This window comes from Aphis gossypii, chromosome 3, assembly GCF_020184175.1.
Source record: "Aphis gossypii isolate Hap1 chromosome 3, ASM2018417v2, whole genome shotgun sequence".
In the NCBI taxonomy this organism is placed as follows: Eukaryota; Metazoa; Arthropoda; class Insecta; order Hemiptera; family Aphididae; genus Aphis; species Aphis gossypii.
The window spans coordinates 54,266,953-54,294,674 of NC_065532.1; the positions used below are offsets into that span (position 1 = coordinate 54,266,953).

The 27,722-nt window shown below is 28.4% G+C and overlaps 2 protein-coding genes across 5 annotated transcripts in view; both read right to left on the reverse strand.

Moving 5' to 3' along the window:
* Positions 1-27,722, reverse strand: part of LOC114126560 (neurocalcin homolog) — an 85,731-nt gene that overhangs the window by 21,103 nt on the left and 36,906 nt on the right. The window lies entirely within an intron of this gene.
* LOC114126559 (neuronal calcium sensor 2) overlaps positions 1-27,722 on the reverse strand; it is an 82,442-nt gene that overhangs the window by 18,093 nt on the left and 36,627 nt on the right. For 2 of the 3 annotated variants that reach the window (XM_050203230.1, XM_027990534.2), the window contains exon 3: positions 21,450-21,555. In XM_050203230.1, coding sequence (XP_050059187.1) covers positions 21,450-21,477 — 28 coding nt within the window. In that variant the 5' untranslated portion in view covers positions 21,478-21,555. Of the gene's footprint in view, positions 1-13,953; positions 14,640-21,449; positions 21,556-27,722 lie in introns of those variants that run through there. The other variant, XM_027990535.2, reaches the window with a different exon arrangement.

Here is a 27,722-nt window from a genome sequence, read left to right on the forward strand (position 1 = left end):
GTTATGTTATAACCTAACCTAGCCACTGTGCTACATCTCTGTGTAGATACACACGTATAATATACACTATAATAATAATGGTATTACTTGTAAAAGAATAAAAAGTATATACAGATTATAATGGGTAAATACTGTATAGGTATATACAATATATAGTGCCTGTAGATAACCCTTTAAACATGAAAATTACGAATAATATTGCATTAAAATACTATTGTAGATGCCGAGGGTGGGAATGTAGCAATAACGTGTCCCGACAACATTCATCTCTTCTACACATAGTTTATCCTCGGGAAGTCTTAATCTTCAAAGCTTTTTAAACGGTCGCGTACACCATAAAACCATCGTCAGTCTTATTTATAATGTTTTTTCTATCGTCAGCAACTCTATTTAATATAAACACCACAGAAGCAACCTACACACGTTACAATAATGCGCATAGACATCAGCCGAGTACGTCACTGCTGGCAGCGGCGCCATTAGTTACTATGCACAGTGCACACACACATACACACACACCCAAACTAAGTGACTGCTGAACGGAGCGACACGCGATCGTAATTATTATTTTACCATCGACATCGACGAGCAGTTTCATGCGCCCGATCGATCTTGACACATTTAATCATAATTCAATAATACAAGTCCGACGACAAGTTCATCACCACTGACTATATAGTGTGTGCCCGTTAGTGTAATATTATGTACCTGTCGTCGTAAATTCCAACGCGTCTGCAATGTACCTATACTATTCCATCGCAATTATAATAAATCGTTCATCATAAATATATAATATAGTTTTAAATTGTTATTTTTAAAAATTTCATCAATCTTTTACGGAAAAAACTTTTTTAGAGATAATTTTTTTATCATTTTATGAAAAATTGTCAAAAGGTTTCAAATGATGGTGGAAAAAAGTTGACAAGTTTTGTGCTCTATATTTTGATAAATTCTTAACAAAATTGTTATTTTTTTATTATTATGACTATATACACATATAATAGACTAAGACTTTAATCTTGAAACTATACAATACTGCAATAATAATCACGAGCTTTTGTATACATCTATAAGATCAACATCGTTACTAAAAATAATCGTTTTCCGAATACGGAAATGCAAGTTTTTATTGTTGCGTTCATAATTTATGTAATATTCATAAAAAAAAAAATATGACAAAGAATACTTTAATACATAACTAGCATAGAGATGAGCGAGAACTATATGATGGTTTTGAAAGATCTATTATAAGACCTCACGTTTAACGAAAAAACATATATTAATTATTAATTAATAAATATATATAGTTGCATTTATTTGCAGATGCTAGTTAGTTATAATAATATATTATTAAATGTACATAGTATGGGAAATAATTTATTGTACATTAAAATGAATATAATATATTATATCTATTTTTATTTTTAGTAAAATCCTGGTGTCACCCCATGATGGCAGTAATTATACTTTCATTACTTAACCATACGTATTGTATTGTTATCAATCAATTTAACTTATAAGAAAAATTAAAAATCATATAAAAAATATTAAAAACATGAAATTTTAATCTAACTTTAAATTTTAAGAAATCAACAAATAAAAATAAGTCAAAAGGATGATATGACATCTCTCATCCCATCCACGAGCATGTTCTTGTTGTGCAAGTACCAAATTCATCACATGCAGTCTGCTGTCTACTCGGGCTTCTATTATTATAAACAGTTAGTAATTTCGCGAGCTCAGAGGTGGTCTTTAGATGTACCTACACGACGCGACATCAAATACGATTGTGACATTGCGTGATGCATAATATATAATATTATAATGGATCTTCACATTGAGGTCGATTGTGTTTTAATTGATTACGACGATAATATTTTATACACACGCTATTGCGAATAGCTTTGATTAAAAAATAATAATTGTTATAATGATAATGCACACAGAGGATTATCTCCCGTAAGGGATATGACAGGAACAAAAAATAATAAAATGGTCGACGCTGCACGGCGAGCGTTTTAATTAAAATAAAACAATCTCCGGGTAAACGTGTCCCATACAAATATCCATTATTATAACCGAATGCCACCGCTGCTATATACCGTTTTAATTTTCATCTCTGATTGGTATTTATAGTAAAAGCCATTTCGTTTTCCCGAATATACATTAAACAGTAAAAGGGTCAAATACGATTAATTATGCAATTTTTATCGTGTTTTTGCTGACTTCTCGACAATTTGGGGATTCGTATTAAAATAAATCCACAATGATTTTTGAATTTCCGAGAGTATAATACCGGTAGTTTATCTTCTTGAAAAATATATGTAATTTACGCTATATAATAAACCCCCGTTATTATGTTCGCAATTATTATAAAAAACAACATTTAGAAACAAAAAAGCGGGCACTCTGGCCTTAATTTCCTCCGACACGCACTGCAGTAGTTGTAACTTGTAAATAGTCACATCGACAATTTATTCCGATTACTTAAAATATCAATGTTAGATTTGACACCAAGCGTAGTAATATGTATAACTTTTTAAGTATAAACGTCAGACAGCAGATGCGAAAGGAAACAAATATGATAATTTAATCTCTTATTCGTACGATCCTGTGAACAGAATATAATATATTATTGTAATATACTATTTTTGACGTACCGACCACTCACGTCATGTTCACATTGTTTTAAATTTCGTTAAAATATCATGGAACATCACGGCGGACGACGGTTATATTTCTCTGGAGTATTGTTCTTTATGTAAATTTAAACATTTATGTTATTGTAAACAATGAAAAAAAACTATAATGGTTAAAAAACGGGAGTATTATTCGAATTTAAGGGAAATAGCTAAACGTTATGTACCTAGGTATATGTATAACATAATATAATTTATTATATTTTACAATAAAAAACAAAATTAGAAATGCTTTTAAATGGGTGGTTACTTCTATTATGTTTTAATATATGACGCATTATTTTTATTTTATGTAAATGTACGTATATACTCGTATGTCTACTTTATTATGACAACAAATTTGAAAAAAAATATATACATTTTAATTTGACAAATTTAATTTAAAGCTGATATTAAATATGAAAAATAATTGTTCATATACTAAGCAATATCGTTTATTGTATTTTTATTGTGATATATAAAAAAAATGTTGTTATGTGAGTGGTGCGTTCAATCAATCTCAATCGAAATTTTTTTCATATTATTTCAAAACCTACCTATCTACCTACCTTCTACCACGGGTTTTGTTTTAAGAAAAATATTTAATCAGCAGCAGCAATACGCGATTTTTCTGAAAAGTAATGCATCTTATATATAAGATATATTTGTTTTCTTTTGGGTCCCTTTTTCAATGTAATTGAAAAAAAAAATAATTCTTCAAATCAATCTTCCGGAGACAACTCAAATGTGATGCTGTCGGAGTGACTTATTATTTTTAATACGACCCTGCGTTGTTTCTTTTATTTATTATTTATTTGAACTTTGATCTTCTTGACGCCAGGCCGAAGTGTAGGTTATAAAATAGTAAGAATGGAAAATGTGACAGTTTGGGTTTGATTAAAAAACTTTATGTGCGCAGTGAATTTCAAAACTTTTGACATGCAAGCCACGGTAAATACAAGGTGAGAGATGGCAAAGATGTTGAAGGAGAAGAGGCGTTGTTCGAGTAGTAGTAATGTCTCTTCGTTCTATGAGTGCGGCGAGACACTGCAGCAGTATATCACATTGAAAAGGAGTAACCAGATACTGGGAAAACATAAATGCCAGAGCGAAATAGGCGAAATTGACAAGGGAGTTTGTTTTCGTAACGCTTTAAAGGGGAATACCGTTTGATTGTGTTTGCGTTTAAAATCTCTCAACAAACAACACGATGTATATACTATATACATATAAATAATAACTATATATACTATCCAAGGTTCTCGAATAACTTAACTTCATAATCACAACTATCCACTCGAATAAGCAAACATAATTATTATTAGGACATTGTTAACATAATAAGAAGTGATTTATTTTTAATTAATAAAACAATTTTAAAATGTTTATTAATACTTAATCATATACGGATGAGGAACAGATGTTTCAAGATGATTTCAAACGTCAAATATTGTAATACAACAAAATACTTTATCTCTACTTATACACAATTTGTACGAAAAAACAATTTTACACCACTAACCAGCTTTGTAGTACATGTGTACAATATATACAATTTTCAATGGTAATACTAACTCGTACGTTTCATTATTACAAAGCATACCACTATACCTATATTCTATATTGTTAACTATTACATAGAATGAACTAAATTGTAACGTAGGTACCTAAATAAATAATTAATTGTGAAGATTGTGAACGATGTCTTATATATGTGCGTGAATAGAAAGTTTAGAGACTTGCGCGTTTCAATACATGTCATTATTCTGTTTAATCGGTGAATGTTATTTCATACGTGATCTATATACATTCTTTACTATAGAAATTTAATTTTAAAATTTTTACTTGCACTCTGTATAATCCGCGTATATACAGATGATATGGGTGTTTGTGTAAGCGCGCGTCTTATACAATTACGGTTTCATTATCCAAATAGCAAATTTGACCGTCAGCGTATTAAATATTGCCAAAACGTGAAGCTGCAGTGTCGCTAGTTTATATATCCTTTATCGAACAACCCGGTCACGTCGGGGTCTCGGTCGACTAAGTATAAACTAATATATTACTATATATTTATGTGTATACCGTTTTTAAGTCTGACATTTACGGTAGAAATGGCCAATCTGTATAATTGTACCTAATCGAATAGACAAAATAATGAGCACATTAGACACACGACACGAGTGTTTAATGTATATATATACCTTAAGTACTTGTATTTACTCGATTTACTCGGTAACGAAATTGTTGGTTGGGGGGAGATAGATATTAGTATGTATTATATGTTTAACGTTTGGTATATCTATATCTGAAAGTTAGCTTTTCTCTGCTTCATATATCAAGATCACAACACGCAATCAAGGACTTACAAATATGGCAGCCGCGTGAACATAAAAATCACTCAAGATAATATATAATAAGCAGTAAACATACTATACACGTATTTGGGAATGTTGACGTAAAAATGATTCAATTGAAAATTAATATTATAAATTGGCAGTAATACGGTTGCGGATAAAATAGATAACGATTATCTTATAATTTACGACCAAAGGTTAGGTTAGACCATCAAATTAACATACTGATCAGCTCTACGACGACATGTTTCACCAGTTTTTTGAGGATTATGCGAGCTTACTGAGGTAGGAATGGTAGGATGCACAAAGCCATGGTCATCTATATACTCACAGACTCCTCATAAGTGCAGACAGTTTCATGTACTTCTACGACCATTATTTTGAAATAATAATTTATTGTAATTATATACAATAATACGAATAGTCAGATAGGTTTGTAAAATCCAAGTAAAAACTCGATTAAATAATCGCGCAATGACGTCCTACATGATTTTAAATAATTACTATCATACATTATCATAGACTTATTTCACTTTTAGTATCAAATATATTAATACATAAACGCATTTTAATATAATTTTACATTGTAATAAGTGTATAAAGACTTCTGATATGTAGCTGCAGTAATAAGTACGGCATTAATATACGATATTTATTTAGATACGGTTGGTTTATGTACACGTTTGGGTCATGGCGCAGCCAATTTTACCGATGTCGGTATTCTGACAAACATCAAAGGATGTTTGAGTATAAATATATGTTTGTTTATTTAATGTATCTGATACACAGACATCATATACGTGACCCTCTTATTACTTCACAACGCACTGTGCTAAGTAGATAATTTATCAATAATTTATTAAAAAATATTTGATAATTGAATTATACATGTTTACTGCTTATATAAGTAGTAATAAATACATATTACCTACCAGGATCTAATTAGCTGTATTAGTTTGAGAATTTAACTAATTATTGCTTTCAGGATACTGATTAAAATAAGGGAAAGATAATACAATATTATTTAGCCTAAACGCTTTATCAAAATTAATTAATTTTTTAAATGTCTAAATTGATTTCTGTCCGAAATAATGATCGCAACCGGAATATCGTATCATGTATTATAGTATATACCTCCCCCCTCCGAAAAAAAAATCATAGTTGTGGCACTCTTGCAGACAGTATACAGTAATGTGACAGTCGACAGAAGCTAAACAGATGTATTCATTAATTTTTCCGTTAATTAAAACACGAAGGATTTATATTGTTGATAATTTTAAAGGCTTTTGTCATTGTTTATACACGCTCGCGCGTGTATATAATAACATTATGACGAAAGTCTGACGCGCCTTAGCTATTATAATAATATATTACATCACGCCTAACAAATATAAATAAAAATAATAGTAATATAGTTACTGTTCACCGTACATAAATATATTACATTGTGACTGCCGAATAAAAGGATTATGCTTGATGAGAAACAATAGTTTGATCCATGCGTTTATTCAAGTGATAATGATATGTGATCTTGTTTGTTGTCAAAACGTGTTCAAGGATTTACTCATTTACTAATTAGTAATTATAGACTACAATGTATGTAATATTGTATAATATAATATTCTATAATATATAATATAATTGTGATAGATCGGCAGAAGTTTAAACAGCCGGCTGTAAATATAGATCATAATATATTATTGCAAGGTCATTGGATTGAATACTTAGTGCAACAATAATATCGTAACGATTATTTTGGTCACGAATATCTTTCTAAGCTGGTACATATATTAAATGTATATACATACAGGGACAAGGAGTGACTGATAGAGTGAAAGCGAGAGAAGAGTGCGATGACATTTAAGCTCTAGAGCACATTGTTATACGTATACTTAGATTGATAGGAATGCGAGTGAACAGCTGTTGACTTAGAAATCTGAAATAGTGGGGAAAAGTCTAAATTTTTTTCAGAAAAAATTCATTTATACTTTTATTATATTAAGTATACGTAATATAAATGCTATATACAGCATTATTGAAAAAAATTGATAGCAATAATATTAACAATTTTATTTTTATTGTAAATTTATGGATTTTAAGACGTAAAAATTATTTATTATATAAAAAAAAATACATATTTTATGATATTATAAATGATATTTTCAAAGGGGGAAGGCTAAAATTCCTCTAGCACCCCTCAAATTGGATACAGATGAAATTAGGTATTAATGATCATAGTTAGTTGGCTGCAGTTGCAGCGGTTGTAAATTTTTATAAAATTCTGTGAACACGGGAGATCGATAAGAATGAAACGTGTCGAAATAAAATCTTACTCATAATAATTATAGGCACTGTATTATCGTGACACAGTATTATAATATATATTATTATTATTATTATTATTTATTATAATACGTTATGAATTATTACAGTTTTCGAGTCCGTCTTGCAACGAACGTGACCGAAATTCGGCGTGGCACACTTGTCCGCCGATCGATTGACGAAAAACCACACGCACACACACTTTTGTCAAGTCCAATCGCTCACCATTTTTATGCAAGTGTATATATGAATATACAATATACATATATACGTTCATGCCGACGGTGATATAATAATAACGTTTGATCGTGTGTGTACACATCAGCTTTATTATATTATACTCTCGCGTGTTGACTTACGGCAAAATACACATAACGTATATATAACACGCGTATAATACACGTATGTGTGTGAATAATGTATATAAGCACATTATGCTTTAGTAGCAACCGACTGTGGGCTTAAACATTTTTTTTAATTACATGCCTGTCGTTATTGGCACTTGGCTCGGGAAATCAATCGGGTTTCCCTTCTCACTTTGGGTATGTGTGCACGAGTTGGGGAGGGGGAAGAAATTTAATTGAAATCCCTTTGAGTCCGGCAGACCACTGCTGCAACAGCAATAACTCTCCTCGTATTTTTCCGACTTCTACGACTATGAAAAGTCGCATAATATAATATCACATTATACTTTTCAGCGATAGACCGTAAAAAATTAAACGATCGCGCCAGATGACATTTAGGTACTCACGCAGTCAGTGTAACATATATATTCTATCGTTGTATTTATATATCTTTGTACATATTTATTCAAAGAGAGGTTAAAAACATCAAACAGACTATGCATAAAAAATATACATATAAAATCATGTCGTGGTAAGCACGACAATAATTTTGCGATAAAAAGATGCGATCTACGTATTTACTACTTATAAGATCGTAAATAACTTAAGATTTCTTTGCTACGTCTATCGTACAAGTCTACATAATTATTATATATTAAAAGGACGCCATTCTCACACATTGTGTTGTCTCCGTCTTGCAAATTAACAACATGGAAAATTTGTTTCTAGCAATTTTATATTTTACACGCATATTAATTGTTTAAAATGAAAATATCGTGAAAAAATCCCAAGTAAAAACACAGATAGGTAAAATTTTTATTCTCAAGTTTGATAATAGACCATTTTAGTAATTTAATATTAAAGATTACTACACAAAATTGGGATTGCTGAGTACAAATTTGTTGTGTCGTTCATTTGTAAGACACACGTGAGTGTGAATAAAATTCTAGAGTCACATTGTTGTTATGAACGATTTTGTCTTTTAGCTGCGGTTGGGCGATAGTTAAGTAATTCGACAATTAAACAATTTACATCAAGATCTAACCAACCTACCGATATTATACAATAACCTACAACAATCTGTGAGTGAAAAATATGATACAATTATTACAGTGGATGAAATGGCAGTTTTGATGCTGATGCACACGATTTGTGAACGCCTCTCGCGCGTTAATGTGTTGCTCTATTTAAAAAAAATTAAAAATAAGCTGTCATCATTGCTGCAGTACGTGTGTATAATATTATACACCTGCGAACGACTGTTGACAACATGAAATTAAAATGTTTCGTGGCAAATGTACATAGGCGCTCATACTGCCACTAAATATGTATAGCGAGATGGCAGTCGATCATGCGATGTTTAAAAATATTAACAGCGAAAGTGATTTTCCTTTATACATGACACGACGCCTTTGCATCATGGCGAGCAGCAAACTAAATATAATAATATGTTGTATTTATTTTTCTTTTGTTCATACGAATCTTCGTAATATGAACATGCATAGTAAGCGAAATGATATCAAAACGCGATCGTTTAGAAAAATATTATAACGCATCGTAAAATATGATAAATAATGGGGGAGAATGAAGAGAAAAATATTATACGTCTTTTAGTTCTTTTATAAATGTACACTGGTATTAAATCGGTCACAATAATAACACCCACGCATAACTAAAAAAAACCACCATTAAACTTACTAAAAATGCGTACAAGTGTATACTACATATATATAAGTTAAAATCCGAGGAATAGATTTTATCGCGTTTTCTTTTACCCTTGCGGTCACGTTTAAAACCCGCTAGCACAAAACATTTTTTATTATAATATTATTATAGTATGATTAAGAAAGAACAATGCCCGGATCATTCGGTTTTCGCATATCAACGAGATGTATAATTATTTAAATTCAAAATTATTTTACATAAGCAACGACCGGGAAAAAATACGTATACTCGTACATTATTATAAATTATAATAATATTATTAATCGAGTCATATTATTATATAGTATACGAATAATAATTATTGTCAAATGGAACGAGAAATTATGTATAATAAATATGTATGACTGTATGAAGCCCATGGAGGTTCCATTAATTCATAAATCAACAGGAGGTGCTATTATTATTAATACATTTACATTCTACATGAGTATACTGTATTTAGTGTGTTATGCACTATTAAGAAAGATATATATATTCTATAATAGTTTACAATCCTTTAAACTTTATAAAACATAAAATATTAATGACAAAAAGTATACAAAGAATGTGAAAATTAAATTAATTTATTAGATTGAATAAATATTTACTTAAATATCTACGGGATTTTTTTTAATAAAAAACATTATTACTTATTTGAAATTTGGATATTTTTGATGATAAAAATCTAATTTTAAATATTTTAAAATGGTGTACTATAAATGTTTAGATTTTCACTTTTTTTTATGACAACTGACAATCTATAATTTTAATTTCATTATCGCATCGTGCGAAATTTTAAATTATTAAACAAATTTTATAGTGTTAAATTAGGTACCTACTATTTATATAAATTTAAAATACAAAAAAATCACAAAATTTATTTAATGAAATATCACTCTGATTACGTCTAAAAAAATGCTGATGTCACGCAATAGAATGCTAAAATAAATTAATATCATCTCATCATCTAGCGGATCCTGTCATCACCAGTGGTGTTCAAAGCTTTTATATTGTGGGTATAATATATACTAGGTATATATAACCCCCTCTCCTGTAAACGGGAGTTATAATATCGGTATCCGGGATAATATGTCGTCGTGAAGTTCAAATATTTGTTTTTCCGTCGGTTTTTATTCATTTAGTGATCTTTGTTATTAACTAAATAGGAATATATTAATTATTCCGAAAAATAATTTATAATATTATATACTTGATACAATCCGTCATCGTGTTGTATTATTTCATACGTGAGAATCGATTGGTAGCCATTGAATAAACAATATAGGTACCTATGTTATAATGGCGTTCAATTAAAATACAAGAGAGTAAGTCGTTTTTACTACCTACTGAATTTCACAGCAAAAACCAAATTGAATTTCACAAGCACTTTTTTTTATGACGAACGTATGTCGTATATACGAGTATTACTCAGATTTTTCACTACCTATGACTTTTCATTCGATCAATATTTAAGAGCTGTTATAGCCACTTTATACGTTATTATAATATATTGTTTGTAAGCAAATATAATATAAATATTATTATATGTACTTTAAGTATTATCGAGTCACTTGTGCGTTTGGTAAATGCAACAGATTTAAACTATTATTGGCGAGTTCATCTTTTTTGTTTTTCTCAGTAATTTTAATCCGCTTTCATAAATTTTCACAAACTTTTTCAGATATATATATATATATACAATGTAATTGTTGCACGTATTTTGTTCTACTTTTTAAGTGTTTGAACATTTTAGAACTTTTCCAACTACTTTCGTGACACGAAATTTTGATCAACGTATTGGTTATGTAATTATACTATTAAAATGACCGAATATTAAAATAAATAATAATAAATAATATTTATTTAATATTTTAATTACTAACTTATGGAAATAGTTATAATAATTTTGAACAATAAAATATAATAATAAATTGAAAGTAAAATCCAAATTCAGAGTTTAAAATAACAAGGTTCTTGAGCGTAAATAATGTATGAGTTGTAAAATATTTTCTAAGATGTAAATGAGTGTTACTTTATACTCACTACAGTCAGCGAAACTATAATTTAAAGACGATAATTTAATGGACTTTTTTTTATATACATAAAATCAAATTTTAGAAATGGTTAGATTCAAAATACCGAGTTTAATAGTTTAAAATTTAAAAGTTCTATTAATTTAAAGTTCTACATTTTTTTAAAATTAAAAATTAGTACGAATATGAAGAATTAACTTGAAATAATTTATTAGAAAAACAATAATACATAATAATATTAGAATCATAATCATCTAAAGTATAACATACGCCGTATATACGTTAACTTTAATTTAACTATAAATAACACGAAACTAATTGTTTTCTAAAAGTAAGAACATCGTAAAGTCTTCACGATAAGCTTGTTAATATTGTAAGCTTTCACACTTTGGTTAGAATTTAAAATGATTGTAATTTCACGCACTCGCATATTCAATTATCACAAGATAATAATTTAAACAATTATCAATAAATGTTTGTAATATTTCATTAAAAATATTATTTTTTTTATCTAGTACAATAGAAAAGTTAAAAATGAAATTAATGTTCTACAATAAAACGATTTAGAGTTTAATAACTAATAAGACTTAGTTGTAATCTTACTAAAGTAATCACATAATACAATAGTTGATATCAATATAACGCAATAATAATAATAAAAAAATACAAGGATAAACATAAAGACTATCAGATGTATACAAAATTAATTAAAAAAGACAATTCGGTATTTTATAGAAAGTATTTTTATATTTTTACTACAAGTTAATTGTAAGTAAATAAACATTTTTACTGTTCCGAAAAAAAATTATCCATGTAACTTTAAGAGTTGAACTAATAAAGTAATAAAAATAAAATGAATTAAATACTGTTTTATGCGTTATAAGAAAATTCATATGCGTACTTTGTATAAGCACAACATGATCAACATTAGTAATAAAAATTCTTAAATGCACATTTATTTTAATTGTTAACAAAAACAGATTACAAACATTGGCAAACCCACTGAGATGGTATAAAAAACAAAATGAGAAACATTAAAATCATGTAAACCGTATTTTCATACATTTATTATTTCGATTAATAACATTGCAGGTTCGTTAAAAAAAAATACCCCAAGTTCAGAAAACAGTACTGTAGTTATACTTGATAATTAATGTTTTTTTCTGATTAAGTCTAGTGCAGTGCATGAATACATAAATAGACATATAGTTATTATTATGAAAATTATAGTAAAGTTGTCTTTTCTAAACAATTTTTTCAATATAGATAATACATAAAATATAATGTAACAATTTTGATTCAAATACGCTTTTTAAGTATGTTACAGTAAAGTAAAGATGGTAGTGTTACTCGTAATGAAAGAAAACATATAAACTAGTTTTCTACAACAAATAGGGTTTTTAATTAACGTTAAAACACGGGAGTATAATTAGGTTTTTGAGTGAAATTTTCGTTTGGTGGTTTATTTGAGTGAAAGAAACAAACTATACATAGCGAATTTATATGAAAATACTATACGGACATACACGCAATTGGTACGTGACGTATCAATTATATGTTTTTATAACTTTACGAGGGCTCTAATAATAATAGGAATACAAATACCGCGATGGTAGGAAGTATAAAGTATAAATAAAAGTGTAAAATCGTAATGAGAAATTCAGTTCTGCGGACGTGGTTAGGGGTGGTAGGAAAGTAGAACTTACACGCACACACTCATCCCCAAATACATATATCGTATAGTATATTATGTGTATGCGAATCAATCCAGCGTTGCCCCTAGACACGTACATTTATACACGCTCATAACGACCGTTTGGGTCAGAAATGCTATACATATTCTAATAGATAAAAATGAATATCTACAGAGTTATTCAAAATGAATCATCTAATGCTTTGCACTTATCTTACACTATGTGATTTCTTATTTTGGAAATATGTTTAACATGCAGTTTATGCAGAACCATAAAATCATCAATCACAGAGGAACAAAAACAATTAGCGGGGAGAATATTATAATGGATATGCATCGAATTAATTGAAGTTGCGAGTTTTCGATTAGACATTGTTCGTGTGACCAAGGGAAGTAGCATATAGAATATTTATAGGTAACATTAATACACTTGAAATATTATTTTTTTTGTTAAATGCATCATAAGTAATATTAATCCAAGCCTAAAAACTAAAAATACATATTCTTTTGAAACCGGATGGATCATTTTGAATATCCCTGTATTGTAAGTATTTTTATGATAACGAGTTGGCCGCCCGCCGCCGCAGACTCCGAGGACCCAGATCGCGGCGGCGGTTCGCGGGCGGCGGCGGTGGGTTTTTCTCCGGAAATCGGAGCGGCAATCGATAATCGCGCGCGCGGAGCGAACGTCACCATTACGTGTATACGCACAATTTATATATACGCGTGTATATTATATGACGCACCGCGAATTTTCACCGCCCACGCCAACTCGCCGTCGCGCCGATTATTCGCACGCGCCCGCGTCACTCGCGCTCTCACCTGCGACGGTCGGTCTGTACGACGGAGACGACGATTTAGCGTCTGCTTTTATCCGCTATTATCTGGACGACGGGCCTGCAGTCTTCCTGTCCGGCTGCTGTCCGTCACCGTTTATTACACCCGCCTGGCCACTGGAGGGGTAGGAGGAGTCGTATCAGGGTCGTATATATAAATACGATGCGACGTTTGTGCAATACGATCTTATAATAGTTGTGCTGTGGTTATAGCGTGGACAGCGGTCGTTGCCGTTGTCGTGGTCGGGAACTGAACGAGTGGCGGCGACAGCGACGACGGTAACGACAACGTGCACATCACCGCAGCCGGTCGATATTACCGCGTACGGGTGGCACGCGAAAAATACGACAAAAACGCGCTCACGTCTTACGCGTAATAAATTTGCAGGTTTTCTTCCTTATGTAAGTCTCACTGAATTGTGAACTTTTCCCAGCAAAAAATAATAACTATAAAAAACAATAAAATACGTATAAAACCGAAAAAGTTAGTGACGTTACTTTTTATACAATCACGAAAAAAAGTAATCAAAAACAATTTGTACTAAATAATATATTATATTATATCGCGCCGTGGAGGCGACACTCGTTAGTGGAACAGTGGCGGACGTGAAAACACAGCGTCAAACGACACACTACGGTACGCGCACCGACTACTATAAACACAACATTGGGTGAACGAGCGATGACGGTGGTGGCGGTAGTTGTGCCCCAGCGCCGCGCCGCGGGTGTTGCTGGCGTTCCGCACGGCGGCGGCAACTCACCCGGGCCCCCTTCAGCCAGTCGCCGCCGATCTACCGTTGGCAGCATCGCTGAGGTACGCGTATGCCACCGCCATCGTAGCTGCTTTAATATATATCGGCGGCGGCGGCGGCGGCGGCACAGCTAATTCGATTATGTTCTGGTGGAGAAACGAACTCACACTCATACACACACACACACACAAACGCGCGCAGGCGCAATGGACCTACGCGTATACTCTTGTATATACAATCTCTCTCACAAACACACACACATACACTATGTAAAGGTTCAACGAGGGTGTGATCGTTTTACATCCCCTTCCGCATGCCGAAAAAATTTCCCGTACACACACGATTATAGGTATAAATTTATAGTTATATGTGGTAAACGTGTATAAACCAGACAATATGCCATCCCACCTCGCACACCAATATAATACCATCGCGGGCAATCCACACACCGCTGCAACTCGAGTTAGGGTAAAATATACTCTCGGTGTTCGTTATAGCCTCTAAAAGGGTTAAGTTTAATTCGATAAGCTCCCTACACACACAAACATATAAATATATACATATATATATATACACGGTCGAGCGAGCGGAAAACGGTGTTTGGAGATGTGTGTGACATGTTGTTGCATTAACACCACCACCGCAGCTACCGCCGCCAGGCTTGTCACGCCGCTATCGCCGTGTGAAAAGCATATACGATGTATATAATATATATATACAATAAATAGATCGTTTTTCGAACGCTTGAAGTATAAAATATAAAAAAAAAATAGTAACGATATTCATGTATTATATAACGACCCGTATTTTTCATCGAAAGAGTATGATATGACATTTTAATAGTATCCGTATAACATGGGAACGTCGCAACAGGCCGTCGTTGGGTTTTGAGAAACGCGCACGGAACACGACAGCGACGCGACGGGACGACGGAAAAGCAACGGAATTGTCTAACGACCCAGAGAAACTTTAAAACTACGACACGAACCGGAGGTCGTCGTCGTCGTCCGAGAAGGATGATTTCCGCCGAATCTCGGTCTAAAGTGTCCAAACGTTATTTTATCAAACATTTTATTTGCCGACTATTAGCAACGATTGTACATTTGTATTATCTCGACCAGAGTTTCCGCTAGCGTTTCCACACATAAACATTGATATCCATACCAGACGAGATGTGATAATACGATACAGAGTGATGTGTAAATCCTTTTAACAGAGTATTTCAATTCCATCAGCTATTTACGTTGAATACAATAAACATCGTTCTTATACAATACAAATTTTTTTACATATATAGCCACAGTACATATTACTCATTGTATCATTAAAAGTCTGTATTTGATTGCCATTTATTTATTTATTTTTTTAATTATTTGAACCATCCCCATAAATGTAATGCTTATCAAACAAAACAATGATATACGATTCACTGAAAAGTTTATGCAAACCAATATTATTTAAATTCTTTGAATTTTTTTAAACTTTTTTACATACAAGTTAATATTGTTACATATACACATTAGATTTTATTATTTTATTTATTAAATTCTTAGGTATTAAATCATAAACCTAATACTTTGCAAATAATACAATTATTTTAAAAATATCCTAATTAATTTTTTTTTTAAGTAATTCATTTTATCTCACAAAAATAGTACCTATCAATGATTTAAAATACATTGAGGATCATGATTCATTATCATTGGTTGGTTTTAATAAACAATTAAAATTAAAAAAAAACATATAACCTACTGAAAAAACACAACTATATATATATATATATACATTATAATACCTAATTAAAAGTAAATTTATTTTTGCTTAAAAATTAAAATTGATGTACGAATGAAGTCCCAATGATTTGTTATTAATCTCGAACTATGTATAAACTTATTTTATTTTGCACATATAGGTACTATATTATACATTTAAAAGTTAAAAATCAAAATAATGACTTGTGGAGTTGCGCATTTACTTATAACGTGTGGAACTTTTATGAAATAAATTTATATATAAAACAATACATCGATTAAGATGTTCATAGTCAAACAATTAAAATATTATAAGTACCTATTTTTACAAAATACTTTGAAATTTGAATACTTCACTTGTATTTTGATATGCATATAGCTAGAGGAAGGTTAACAGTTAGATACTTGAAGAGCATTGCCAATAAAAACTTAAATGATTATAAAGATCATAATTGTTAAGAATTATGTCCAGACTAAAACAAAGTAAAACATATTCGCTATTCAGATATTGAAAAAAAATCTTATCTATACCATATTTCACTATTTCAGTACTAAAATGTATATTGTTCCGAAAAGAATGTCTTGACAATTAGGGATCTTAAGTATATAAGTGCCTAGAGCCTAAGAGCCTAAGAATAGTTTGATCCTTTCTTGCATGTATATTGCTATATATTGATCGAATACGATAAAATCCTATTTAAAGCTTAAATGATAGCCACAAGGGACTGTATTGGGAACCAAAAGAAGACGAGTAGAAAATCCTAATTGCCAGATCAGTCTTAACTGCGCGGTAAGCCCTATTTCCAACCATAAATACACATTTTCACAAAGACACACACACACATATATATATTTAATACATCAACCATGCTGCAGTGTATTAATAAAATGTAACCAATATTTTTACTTGTACGTTTATGTTTTTCTTTTAAATCTTATTGCTAACCTAACCCTCTTTTTTTCTATAAATTAATACATACAATAACGATTGATAAGATTCTTAAAAAAATATAATTTTCAGTCGATTAAATTAAAAATTAAAAGATTATATTTAACATGTTAATACGAAAGGTCCAACTAATTAAATACCCTTTCTTATTCTAATATTCATAATTTTACTAATGTCATTTAGCAAATCGACATTTTTAAATAATTATAAATACAAATGCTGATTTAATTTTATTAATCTATTTAAAGTATTTTCGAAGAGAAAATTTTTTTTGAAAATTGATAAGTAAATTTTAAATTATTATAATATCAATTTTTGAAATAAATAATGACAGAAAAATGTATAACCATGGATAAAAATCTCTTTGAAATTATAAAGGTTACTTTGTTACTATGGAATGCGAACTAAGAAATATAAGTAAAAGTAATAAAATACTATTAAATAATAAAGTGTAACTTTAAGAATCTTAAAAGTATAATAATTCATGATTTCGTTTCATTTAGATCGTTATAAATTTCAAAGTAGCTTTGTTATGCGGCTGAGAATAAGTTTTAAAACTATTATTATTATTAAAAATAATAAGCACAATGGACATTTATTGTGGTTAAATCATATGAATATTTACAATTGGCATAATTAAAATCTCAAGTATAGATATCAGAAATTACACCTGAAAATTTGATTATGAGCCACTGGATTAAGTATATCTAGTATGATTTACCAAATATGCTCACCCCCATTTTTCTTTTTATAACAAATGCATTCGAATTACGATTTTTGTAATTTCTAAGTAAATTTAATGCCTATAATATGGTAAATTATTCAAACTTGTTGTACCATATAATATTATAAGTATTTTTTATCTATGATGATAGAAAGTAATAATGTTTATAAATGAGAACTAACTTTTTTCATTGAAAATTTTTAGGTAGATTTTGATACACATCAATTACAATTGAATAAGTAGTATTCCAATTATTCAAATGCATATACTTAGTAAGGATAATAGTTATTAAAAATGCAAAATTGATGTAATACATATAAGACATAGTATTTTTTATAGACTTTCGAACAATATCTACAAATTATAAAATAATGATAAATACCTAAATAAGATATTTATTATAAATATATATATCCCTATATGATTCAAATCTACTATGATCATATCCTAATATCCTTAATACAAAGTTAAATATCTCAAAAAACTACCAGTTAAAGGTTCAATCTTTGAAAAAAATGTAGATTTTTAAACTTGAACCTTAAACATTTTAAAAATCAGAATTTTATTAAATTTATTATTTAAGCGAAAAACGAGGGTAAGAATGATTGGACCATTAGTTTATCACCCTGTATACATTTAAAATTAATGATAAAAATAAAGCATTCTGAGAATAGTTAAAAATACATAATATAAATTATTAAGATATAATTAAGAATTAGTATTTGCTAAAATGTCTTATATATTAATTTATAATTTAATCAGTGATATGGTTAAATTAAAATCCTTTGAAAGTAGTATTTTACCTATGTTACGTAAAAGTGGAAATGCTGGTAAAACCTAGAATTTACCGGTAAATCCTAGGTTTTAACGACCACAGTTGGTAAATGTTCGAATTCCGATAAAACCTAGGTCACACAAAATAGTTGGGTCAAACCTCGAAATCTTTACCAATCATGTAATATTTTTTTTCCTTTGTTTTATACATGTATATATAAAAATAATAAAAGTTATTATTTAACTCGAGGTCATTAGCATGGCGTTCTTGATCGTAGATACTCACACGCGGACTTAAATAAACTTCATAAAACATTTATATAATTAATAAATTACTATATAAAATGCACATTAGGTCTTTAAATATTAATTATTTTGTATTTTTTGATATAAAAAATGCAAAATATATTTTATTGTTATTTTTTGTCGTCAGCTATTCATAAATTAAAAAATTAAACTAAAAATAAAAACCAAATTAATTTAAATAGATTATAAATATAATATTATGTAGTTTCATTATTCTGAAGCACTATTTTTTGAAACATCATGCTCAGTGTATGATTGACAGTATCTAACAGAATGTTCACCACGGATAAAAATTTTACAGGAGTAGGTTAGGTTATCCTAAGATTTAACGAATCTCGTTTGTAAAAGTTCGAACTACAAAAATTATTCGGAGTCCAGATTATAATTTATATTAGTCAAAATGAAATTTTCCAAAGTTAACAGCAGTAAAATAATTTGTAATAAAAATATAAATGTGTGTACTTATATAATATACTAGTATGTAGTAGCTAATATAGTAGGTATTTAATATACTTAAATAATAATTATTATTATTTTTATATACGAGTATAAAGCAAAGCAAAATAATATCACATATTAGTAAAGATTTCAGACTTTTAACCAACGCTGGTAGTTTATCCTACGATTTATTGAATCTCGTTTGTAAATTTCCTAACTTTAAAAATCATTCATGGTTTGACCAAACTATTTTGTGTATCCTAAGTTTTACTGGTATTTCTACTTTTACCTTAAATAAATATATATAATATATATTGTATTCAGAATTTACAAAAATATACATGTTTTAAGATTATAACTTTATTTAATAACATACTTATGTAAATATACAGCCAGTTTTGGATAATTTTAAAGTAAAAGGCATTTCAAACCTAGTTATCAGAAATTAAAAGTACTGAATTTTCATAATTTTCATAAAAGAATATATATTTTGCATTAATGAAAGTTTAAAAAGAAAGATAAATATTTGTTTGAACTTTGAGGTAGGGATATTATAAAATTATGTCATTTTACATCTATGTATATATTAATATATTATATGTAATAATATAATAAGATGAAAAAATATTTATTTTACGAGCATTAAGTTTATATAATACGCATTAAATACGTCTAAGTTTCTCATTAGTAAAAATATCCAAATACGTCATTTATTACTTATATAGAAAAATATTGGTGTTCATCTGCACTTGACTTAAAAAAATAAAACTATATAATATTTGTAACTATTTTTCACTATTTTGAATGCATATAATTTTATTATTAATTAAATAAATATGTAATATAATGTAGTTACTAGTTATGCATAAAATATATGTGGACACACTCGCACATGCTTATATAATAATTTCGGTTGTAGTTCAAAACGCAGTTGACCACCAAAAAGTCACTAGTTGTAAGTACACTATAAGGGTCGGTAAATTAAAAAATAAGCGATATACAATATAAATACATTAGGTTGTATGTATATAATAATGTTAAGCTGGGGCGGCGAAAATTTATGTTGTGCAAACTACCGCTGGCAATCCGCGGTTGAAGGCTATTTTAACTTTGACCGAAAAAACAGCCCGGGTTATGAGTTTTTAGCTATATGTACAATTCTTGGACTGAAGCCATGTATCACCCGGGCCAGAACAATACGCACACTAGTAGTATGCTTATATATACACACTAGCTGCATATATACGACACGTGGTATATGATGTAGATATACACGCATTTAGTGTCTGAAATATCTATTACAACGTGGTCATTGATGTACATGAGCACCCTTAAGACCAGATATCCGCCCCCCCCTAAAAAAATTCTTTCCGATTTTGGCAATATGTTCAAGAAGTTTTTAAATATCCACTGCTTTCATTTGTATTATTTTATAATAAATAATAACAATACAATTCACGAAAATATACATTATGTATCTATACAAATCATTTTTATAGGTAACGCATCGATACAAATTATACACGCAACATCAATGGAAAGCGTATCATTATGCCCTTACGTTTTATTTCTTTTTAGTAGAAAATTTAACGAACAAAATATCATATATAACTTTGCTTAATATCATGTGTTAAAGAAAAATTATAAAGAATAAACAGGATATTAAAAAATGAACTTGTCTCATTTGTATCAATAAAAGTTAAATAACTGTAAAGATTATAAAATGCTACATTGAAAGTATAGACAATTGGAACTATATAATAACTAAAGTAATAAGTAATAACTTACCTGTCTGTAAAATTTCAACAAATACCATTGTGATATTAAATTTGACTTCGAATAGCAACTTCAGCAGCTGTGTTCATTACGTCGTTTTGATGGAATTCAATTTGCGCTATAAAAGAAAATAATATTTTGATAAAATTCAAATATGCATACTTATTAAATACTGGTTTTAGTATGAACATAAATTAAGTAAACTTCAGAGTTTTAATTTTAGAAATTAAATTTTATTTTTCATTAATCGTTTCAATGTATTAAAAAAACTCAAAGTTCGATGTGTAGTATATGGTATATATTTCAGAATGAACACAAATTTTTGTCAATAAAACTTCCATTTTTAGAATTTATTAGAAATTTACAAAAACAAAACTAAAAAATTATAATAATAAAATATCATAAGCAAACCACTAACTAATATCACTATTTTTTTGAGAAACGAGCCAATCCTATCCCTCAGAACTATCTGTAGAGTGAAAGTTTCGTTTTTTATACATTGTACATAATATTATAATGTGTATAATTAGTTCACAATAATATTATGAAATCAAATTTTTAAATTTTTGCAGGTACCTATCATATATTAGATAAATTTATAAATCATATTAACAAAGTAAATTTATATATATTTTTAAAAGTAATAATTCATAAATAGGTACAATATTATACTGTTACATTGTTAGCAACTATGACAAGGTATTTCTAAGATTTATCTTAGTGACATTTAGATACATAATTTATCTAGATAGGCCATGGAAAATAGTGACATAATGTCCAATGTCTAATATTTTATATTTGTATAAAGGATGTGTTTTTAAGTCTTAAATTTGATGAACCGAGAATATATCAGTCATTTGTTGAAATGAAAATATAATTTAAAAATAAATATTATGTATTTTTTATAATGTTTTAGCAATTTTCTGTTTTCATTCGTTACAATTCAAATTAATTAAAGTCCATATTTGTGTGAATATATACATATTATGTAATATTACACATAGATAAATTTAAAGGTATTTAAACTGTGTAATTATTTAGAATTTAGTATTTACGAATGTAAATTTTTTAATTTTTCTGAAACATAATTCTTAGCAAAACTTAACTACAAATTAATTTTAAAATGTAAAATTATGTATTTAATAATTACAAATAAAACTTATCATATTATCCTCAACATATAAAATATCATATAAATATAAGTAGATAATGAATTTTTATGTTTTTACATATACATATCAAATGTTAATTACATTTTATAACACTTGTCACAACAAACAACATTCAAACAAAAATTAATTCAATCTATTGAATCAGGCAATAAAAGTAAAATAAATTGCTTTACATAATAGCAATATTAAAAAACATAACATCAAATATACTATATGTATTATAGAGTGTCAGACTGTTTCCGCTCAGAATCATTTTTTATGTACAATGATATATCATTGAATTCAAATCAAAGTTATCCACTTGACATTTATCATACAGGAATAATCATAGACATGTACGTAGTACACTCACTGGTCCACTTTTTAAGAATTTTATTTTTCTAAATTTCAATAAAAAATATAATTAAGAAGTTAATATAAAATAAATATGTTTAATATACATAAGACAATTTATTTTTATAAGAATGTAACTTCAAATTTGAACAAAATTACATATTGAAACTATGAATAATGATGTTAATTACTTTGTTATAATTTAAAAATATTATTCATAGATAAAAAACTTTCCATATCCTATGAATTCTTGTACACACATTTTCAAAATATGTAAATTAATTTTAAGATAAGACCTATATTATATCATGAATTTATTCACACTGTTTTTTAGTAAAATAATATTGACTTAAAAATTAATAGTATATAGAAATACAATGTTTTTTTTTCGAAAACAAAATTAACCTATAACCGTAATACCAATAATATAGTAAAATAAACTATTTTATTACTTGAATGACAATTTCTAAAAAACACTTATGAAGTCAAAAATATATTAAGTGATTAAAGCTGACAAACCGTCTCCCCTCCGATAAACGTAAAGAAATCGCAATTACAGTTAAAATACAATATTCAATCTAACAATTACTAATTATAATTTATATAGTAATATTCAATGTACAAAAAATGCAATATTAAAAACAATTAAAACTCTGCGATGTGGCAAAGCGGAAGATACAATGTTGTCGCGTCGCGTCAGCGCGTAAAATTAAACTACAGTAAAATAATAACAATAATGATAGTGATAATAGTAATGATAATAATATCACTAAAAATATATTATTGAATTCAAAAGTTAACACACACAAATCCCAGTTACTTGCTGGAAACCAATAATGTAGAGCGGTAGTCATATTTGCCCACCGGTTTTTTTTAAATTCATTTTAATTATAACTTTTTAAGGTAACAGTTAACCATGGATGATTCACGCAATTTAATCTTTGATATACAAATATTGTAAAACAATAATACGATTCATTTTACTCTATTCTTTGAAATTACTATACAATATTACAACATTTAAAAATTATACAATATTCTATACGAATCAAGTGTGTCTAAACATATATTTATTCAACTAATAATATTTTCTTTTTATCTAAATCTTCTTTTCCTTGGATTTTTGTATTCATTGAAAATTAATCATAATAATTTGAGAATAGATTTCAGGAATATGCCATTAGAATATAAACATACATAAACGAGTTACGAATATAACGTTTAGAAACAATGAAGTTTACAAAAACAATGCAATTTAGGACCAATCATAATTGGACCATTAATAATGGTTTTGGTTAGAAAATGCATTCTATTCAAAGACCTGACGGCTGTTCAACTAACACTTATAAATCGTACATATTATTCAAGTCAAATTTATATAATATGATATAATACATCTTTTGCAGTTCTTGAATTAATAATGATCATTATGGCTTATAGCTATAAATACATTAATCTAATATTATTATAATGCCTAAAAGGTAGACTTTACAATGACACTATTAATGATTGAAGTATTATTATTATAATAAATAAAAAAATTATGTACAAAATATATACGTGCAATGTGCATTGGCCGTAAAATCATAATCAAAATATCCAGTATTTATATTTTAAAAACGATATCTTATAACTTATAGGATACTTTCAGAAAGTTTTGTTGTATTAATATTTTAATAAATTTATAGTACTATTTATAACTGATCAATATTTTTTTCATTTGCAAATTGAAATTGAAATATTTTGATTGCGAAGATATTTTCGATTTTTGGGAGGACCATACCTTATGTATTTGTTTACCCTGAATAAAAAGAAATAAAGTAATATCAGCGGAACTCATCACCAACGTATCATAATCGATTGCTATTTACACATTCTAATTTCATCTAAACAAACAATAGTAATTACTTCGATTAAACATTTGTATAAACTTGAACTAATTATTCATGTAGGTAATACAAACGTCATATTTTTTTAGTCATTAATAATTTAAAAGCCGTCAATATGTTATAAAGAGACGATATAAATTAAATAATTTCAGAGAATACATAATACAGTCGATAGTTAGCAATAATTATAATATTGAATATAAAGTAGTTGTAATTCTTACAGTGGTAATGCCTGCAAGTAAGGAGTCTTATGATGACTATAAATTACAAGTAACATTTTATAGGTAACTTCATTATTATGTATTTATAAAAAAATTATTACCAGTGAGCGAGTATACAGGTAAACAAATGTTTAGAGAACTATCATCATATTGTGCAAATTACATCAATTCAACATCTTTATTCTATGGACCACGAAAAAATGTATTTTAATAAATAATAGATCATTCTATAATTTTAAAAGTGCGTTACTATAGTTCACTCTCTCTCTATGGTTTCAATCCGTAAATTGGTTTATAGCCGTTTTCCATTCTTCTCCATTATCCACTTTCCTTTTCATTTAAATATATGAACGCATCCTAGTTGGGTCCTTTAAATTCTGTTGAATATATTCTAATCTTGGTCTTCCTCTCAACGCTTCCTTCTATAATCAATTTTAACAATCCTTCGTGTCACATTATTTGGCCTATCCTTTCGTATCATATAAATCCTAGACTCTAAGAGTTTACACCTATTTTAATCTTAAAAAAATTTTCAAATTATTTACCCCGGACTATTTTTTAAATTATATTAAGTATACTTAATTTAATTTTGACATTTTTTGAATTTTTAAATAATATTTATCACACTTCAGAGGGCTAAAATAAAAAATGTACCAGTAAAATGATATCAGGTTCAGAAGCAAGAAAATTTTTTTGAGAACAAAATTTGGTATAAGCGTTACGGCACAGGTACCTACTGTTAAAATTAAAATATGTCATTGTAAAAGAGTGAAAAGCGAATGCTTGTGGGACGCACCATAGTGCGGGTGTTGTTTTTGACTAACTAAATATATAACCACATATAATATACATATATATTACAGTACCATTATGCTCGGACTCCGTAGCCACAGCCAGTATAATATGGTGTGGGTCAAATTTAAATTTGCATGAGTTTATAATTACGAGTACGCACGCATCAAACGACGGACCGTATGTATATACACAATACACATAATACATATATATTATATATATAAGATAGTAAAATATACATAATATACTTTCAGTGTCGTTTTAGCTGTATAGGTACACGACGATTTTACATTTTACACGATACATAACCTTTGCGCTGAATTCGTTGTTGCGTGTTATAATATACAATATTTAATATTTATGTTAAATAATAAGTCCAACGCACAACGGCACAAAATATAAATAACGAGTAGACCTTATATACTTATAATAGGTAATTATTTAGTCTAAGAATTGATTTTTTTATTTTTGTGTGGTTGGTTAAAAATATAATTGGTTATTACTTGTAATAGATTTAAAAAAATATTGATACAAGTATATAACGTATCTACATAATTTGTGTATTCTAATAAAAAGAATCCTATACTACTTATATACTCATAATATTATGGTGTAGTAAACGACGTAAAATAAGAGATATGCAAGACTAACAGTGAGGTAGTTGTTGTATTGGGTTGTATACTTGTGTGTTCTATTAATAGACTACGAAAAAAAAGCACGAGACTTAATTCAGAGATGGAAATGAAAGGAATTTGTGAAAAATAAAGGCCTAGAAAAAAAGTTACCAAGAGTTATTGAAAAGTATGTTTAAAAATAAAATCAGTGAAGTGTGAAGAAAATATATGTGAGAAAATGTATGACCACGAAAGTGTAATATCTACAGGTATATTTTAATATAATTGTATAATGTTAACTATTAACATATCACATAGTAACAGAAAAAATTAAATTAAATAGAATTATTAAATTTTTATACACAAATATTATTCTTTAATAGTTTTTAAAAACAATTTTTTTATATTGAGGTGGATTTAGGGGAGAACTTTCGTTATCGTTATCGCTATTCTCATATTATAAGAATAATATTACTATACCTACATAATAATATAATTTATTACCTCATATTATGGACCTGTAGAGTTTATATCCTCTCATTGTTACAACTATATAAATTTGAACTTAAACCAGTAAAGACTTAATTTTTTTATTTACCTCCTAATCAAGCATCTCATTAATTTACTAGATAATACGGTTTGGGCCATCGGAATTAAAGTTAATTTATTACACCGATCATAACGTATAAAATATTTTATACTAAAACATAGATTCTAACTAATAAATAAATAAAAAAATTTAATTATCTACAGATATCCATATTTATTTATTTTTATAGATCGTTTTAAAAGTTAATGCTTGAAGTTTGATTTTTAGATCAAAAAGAAACAAAAATATAAAAGAAAGGTATACTGCAAAATCAATATACATGCCCAATCAAATTTTTTCTTTACTTCTTCCGCTCCCACCACTGACATAATTTCATTTAAGTTTTGGAAATGGTATAAGGGTTATGTCACCATAACATAACCTAATCCCTATCCCAGGTATTATATGAAAATATATATTTCCAAGTCAACGATAACACACCACATTAATAAAGGAATATAATATAGTTACTTTATAAAAACTACAACACAAGCATCTAATTCGTAAACCACGGGATACACGGAAAATAGACTGATCGTTGTCTTGTCATGGACACCTGTTTTCGAAAAATACTAGACAAAAATAAAATTTGTGAAATGCGCAATGTCCGTAAATACTAATACCTATTATACATTATATCTTTTATATAATATAATAAACATATTTCACGTT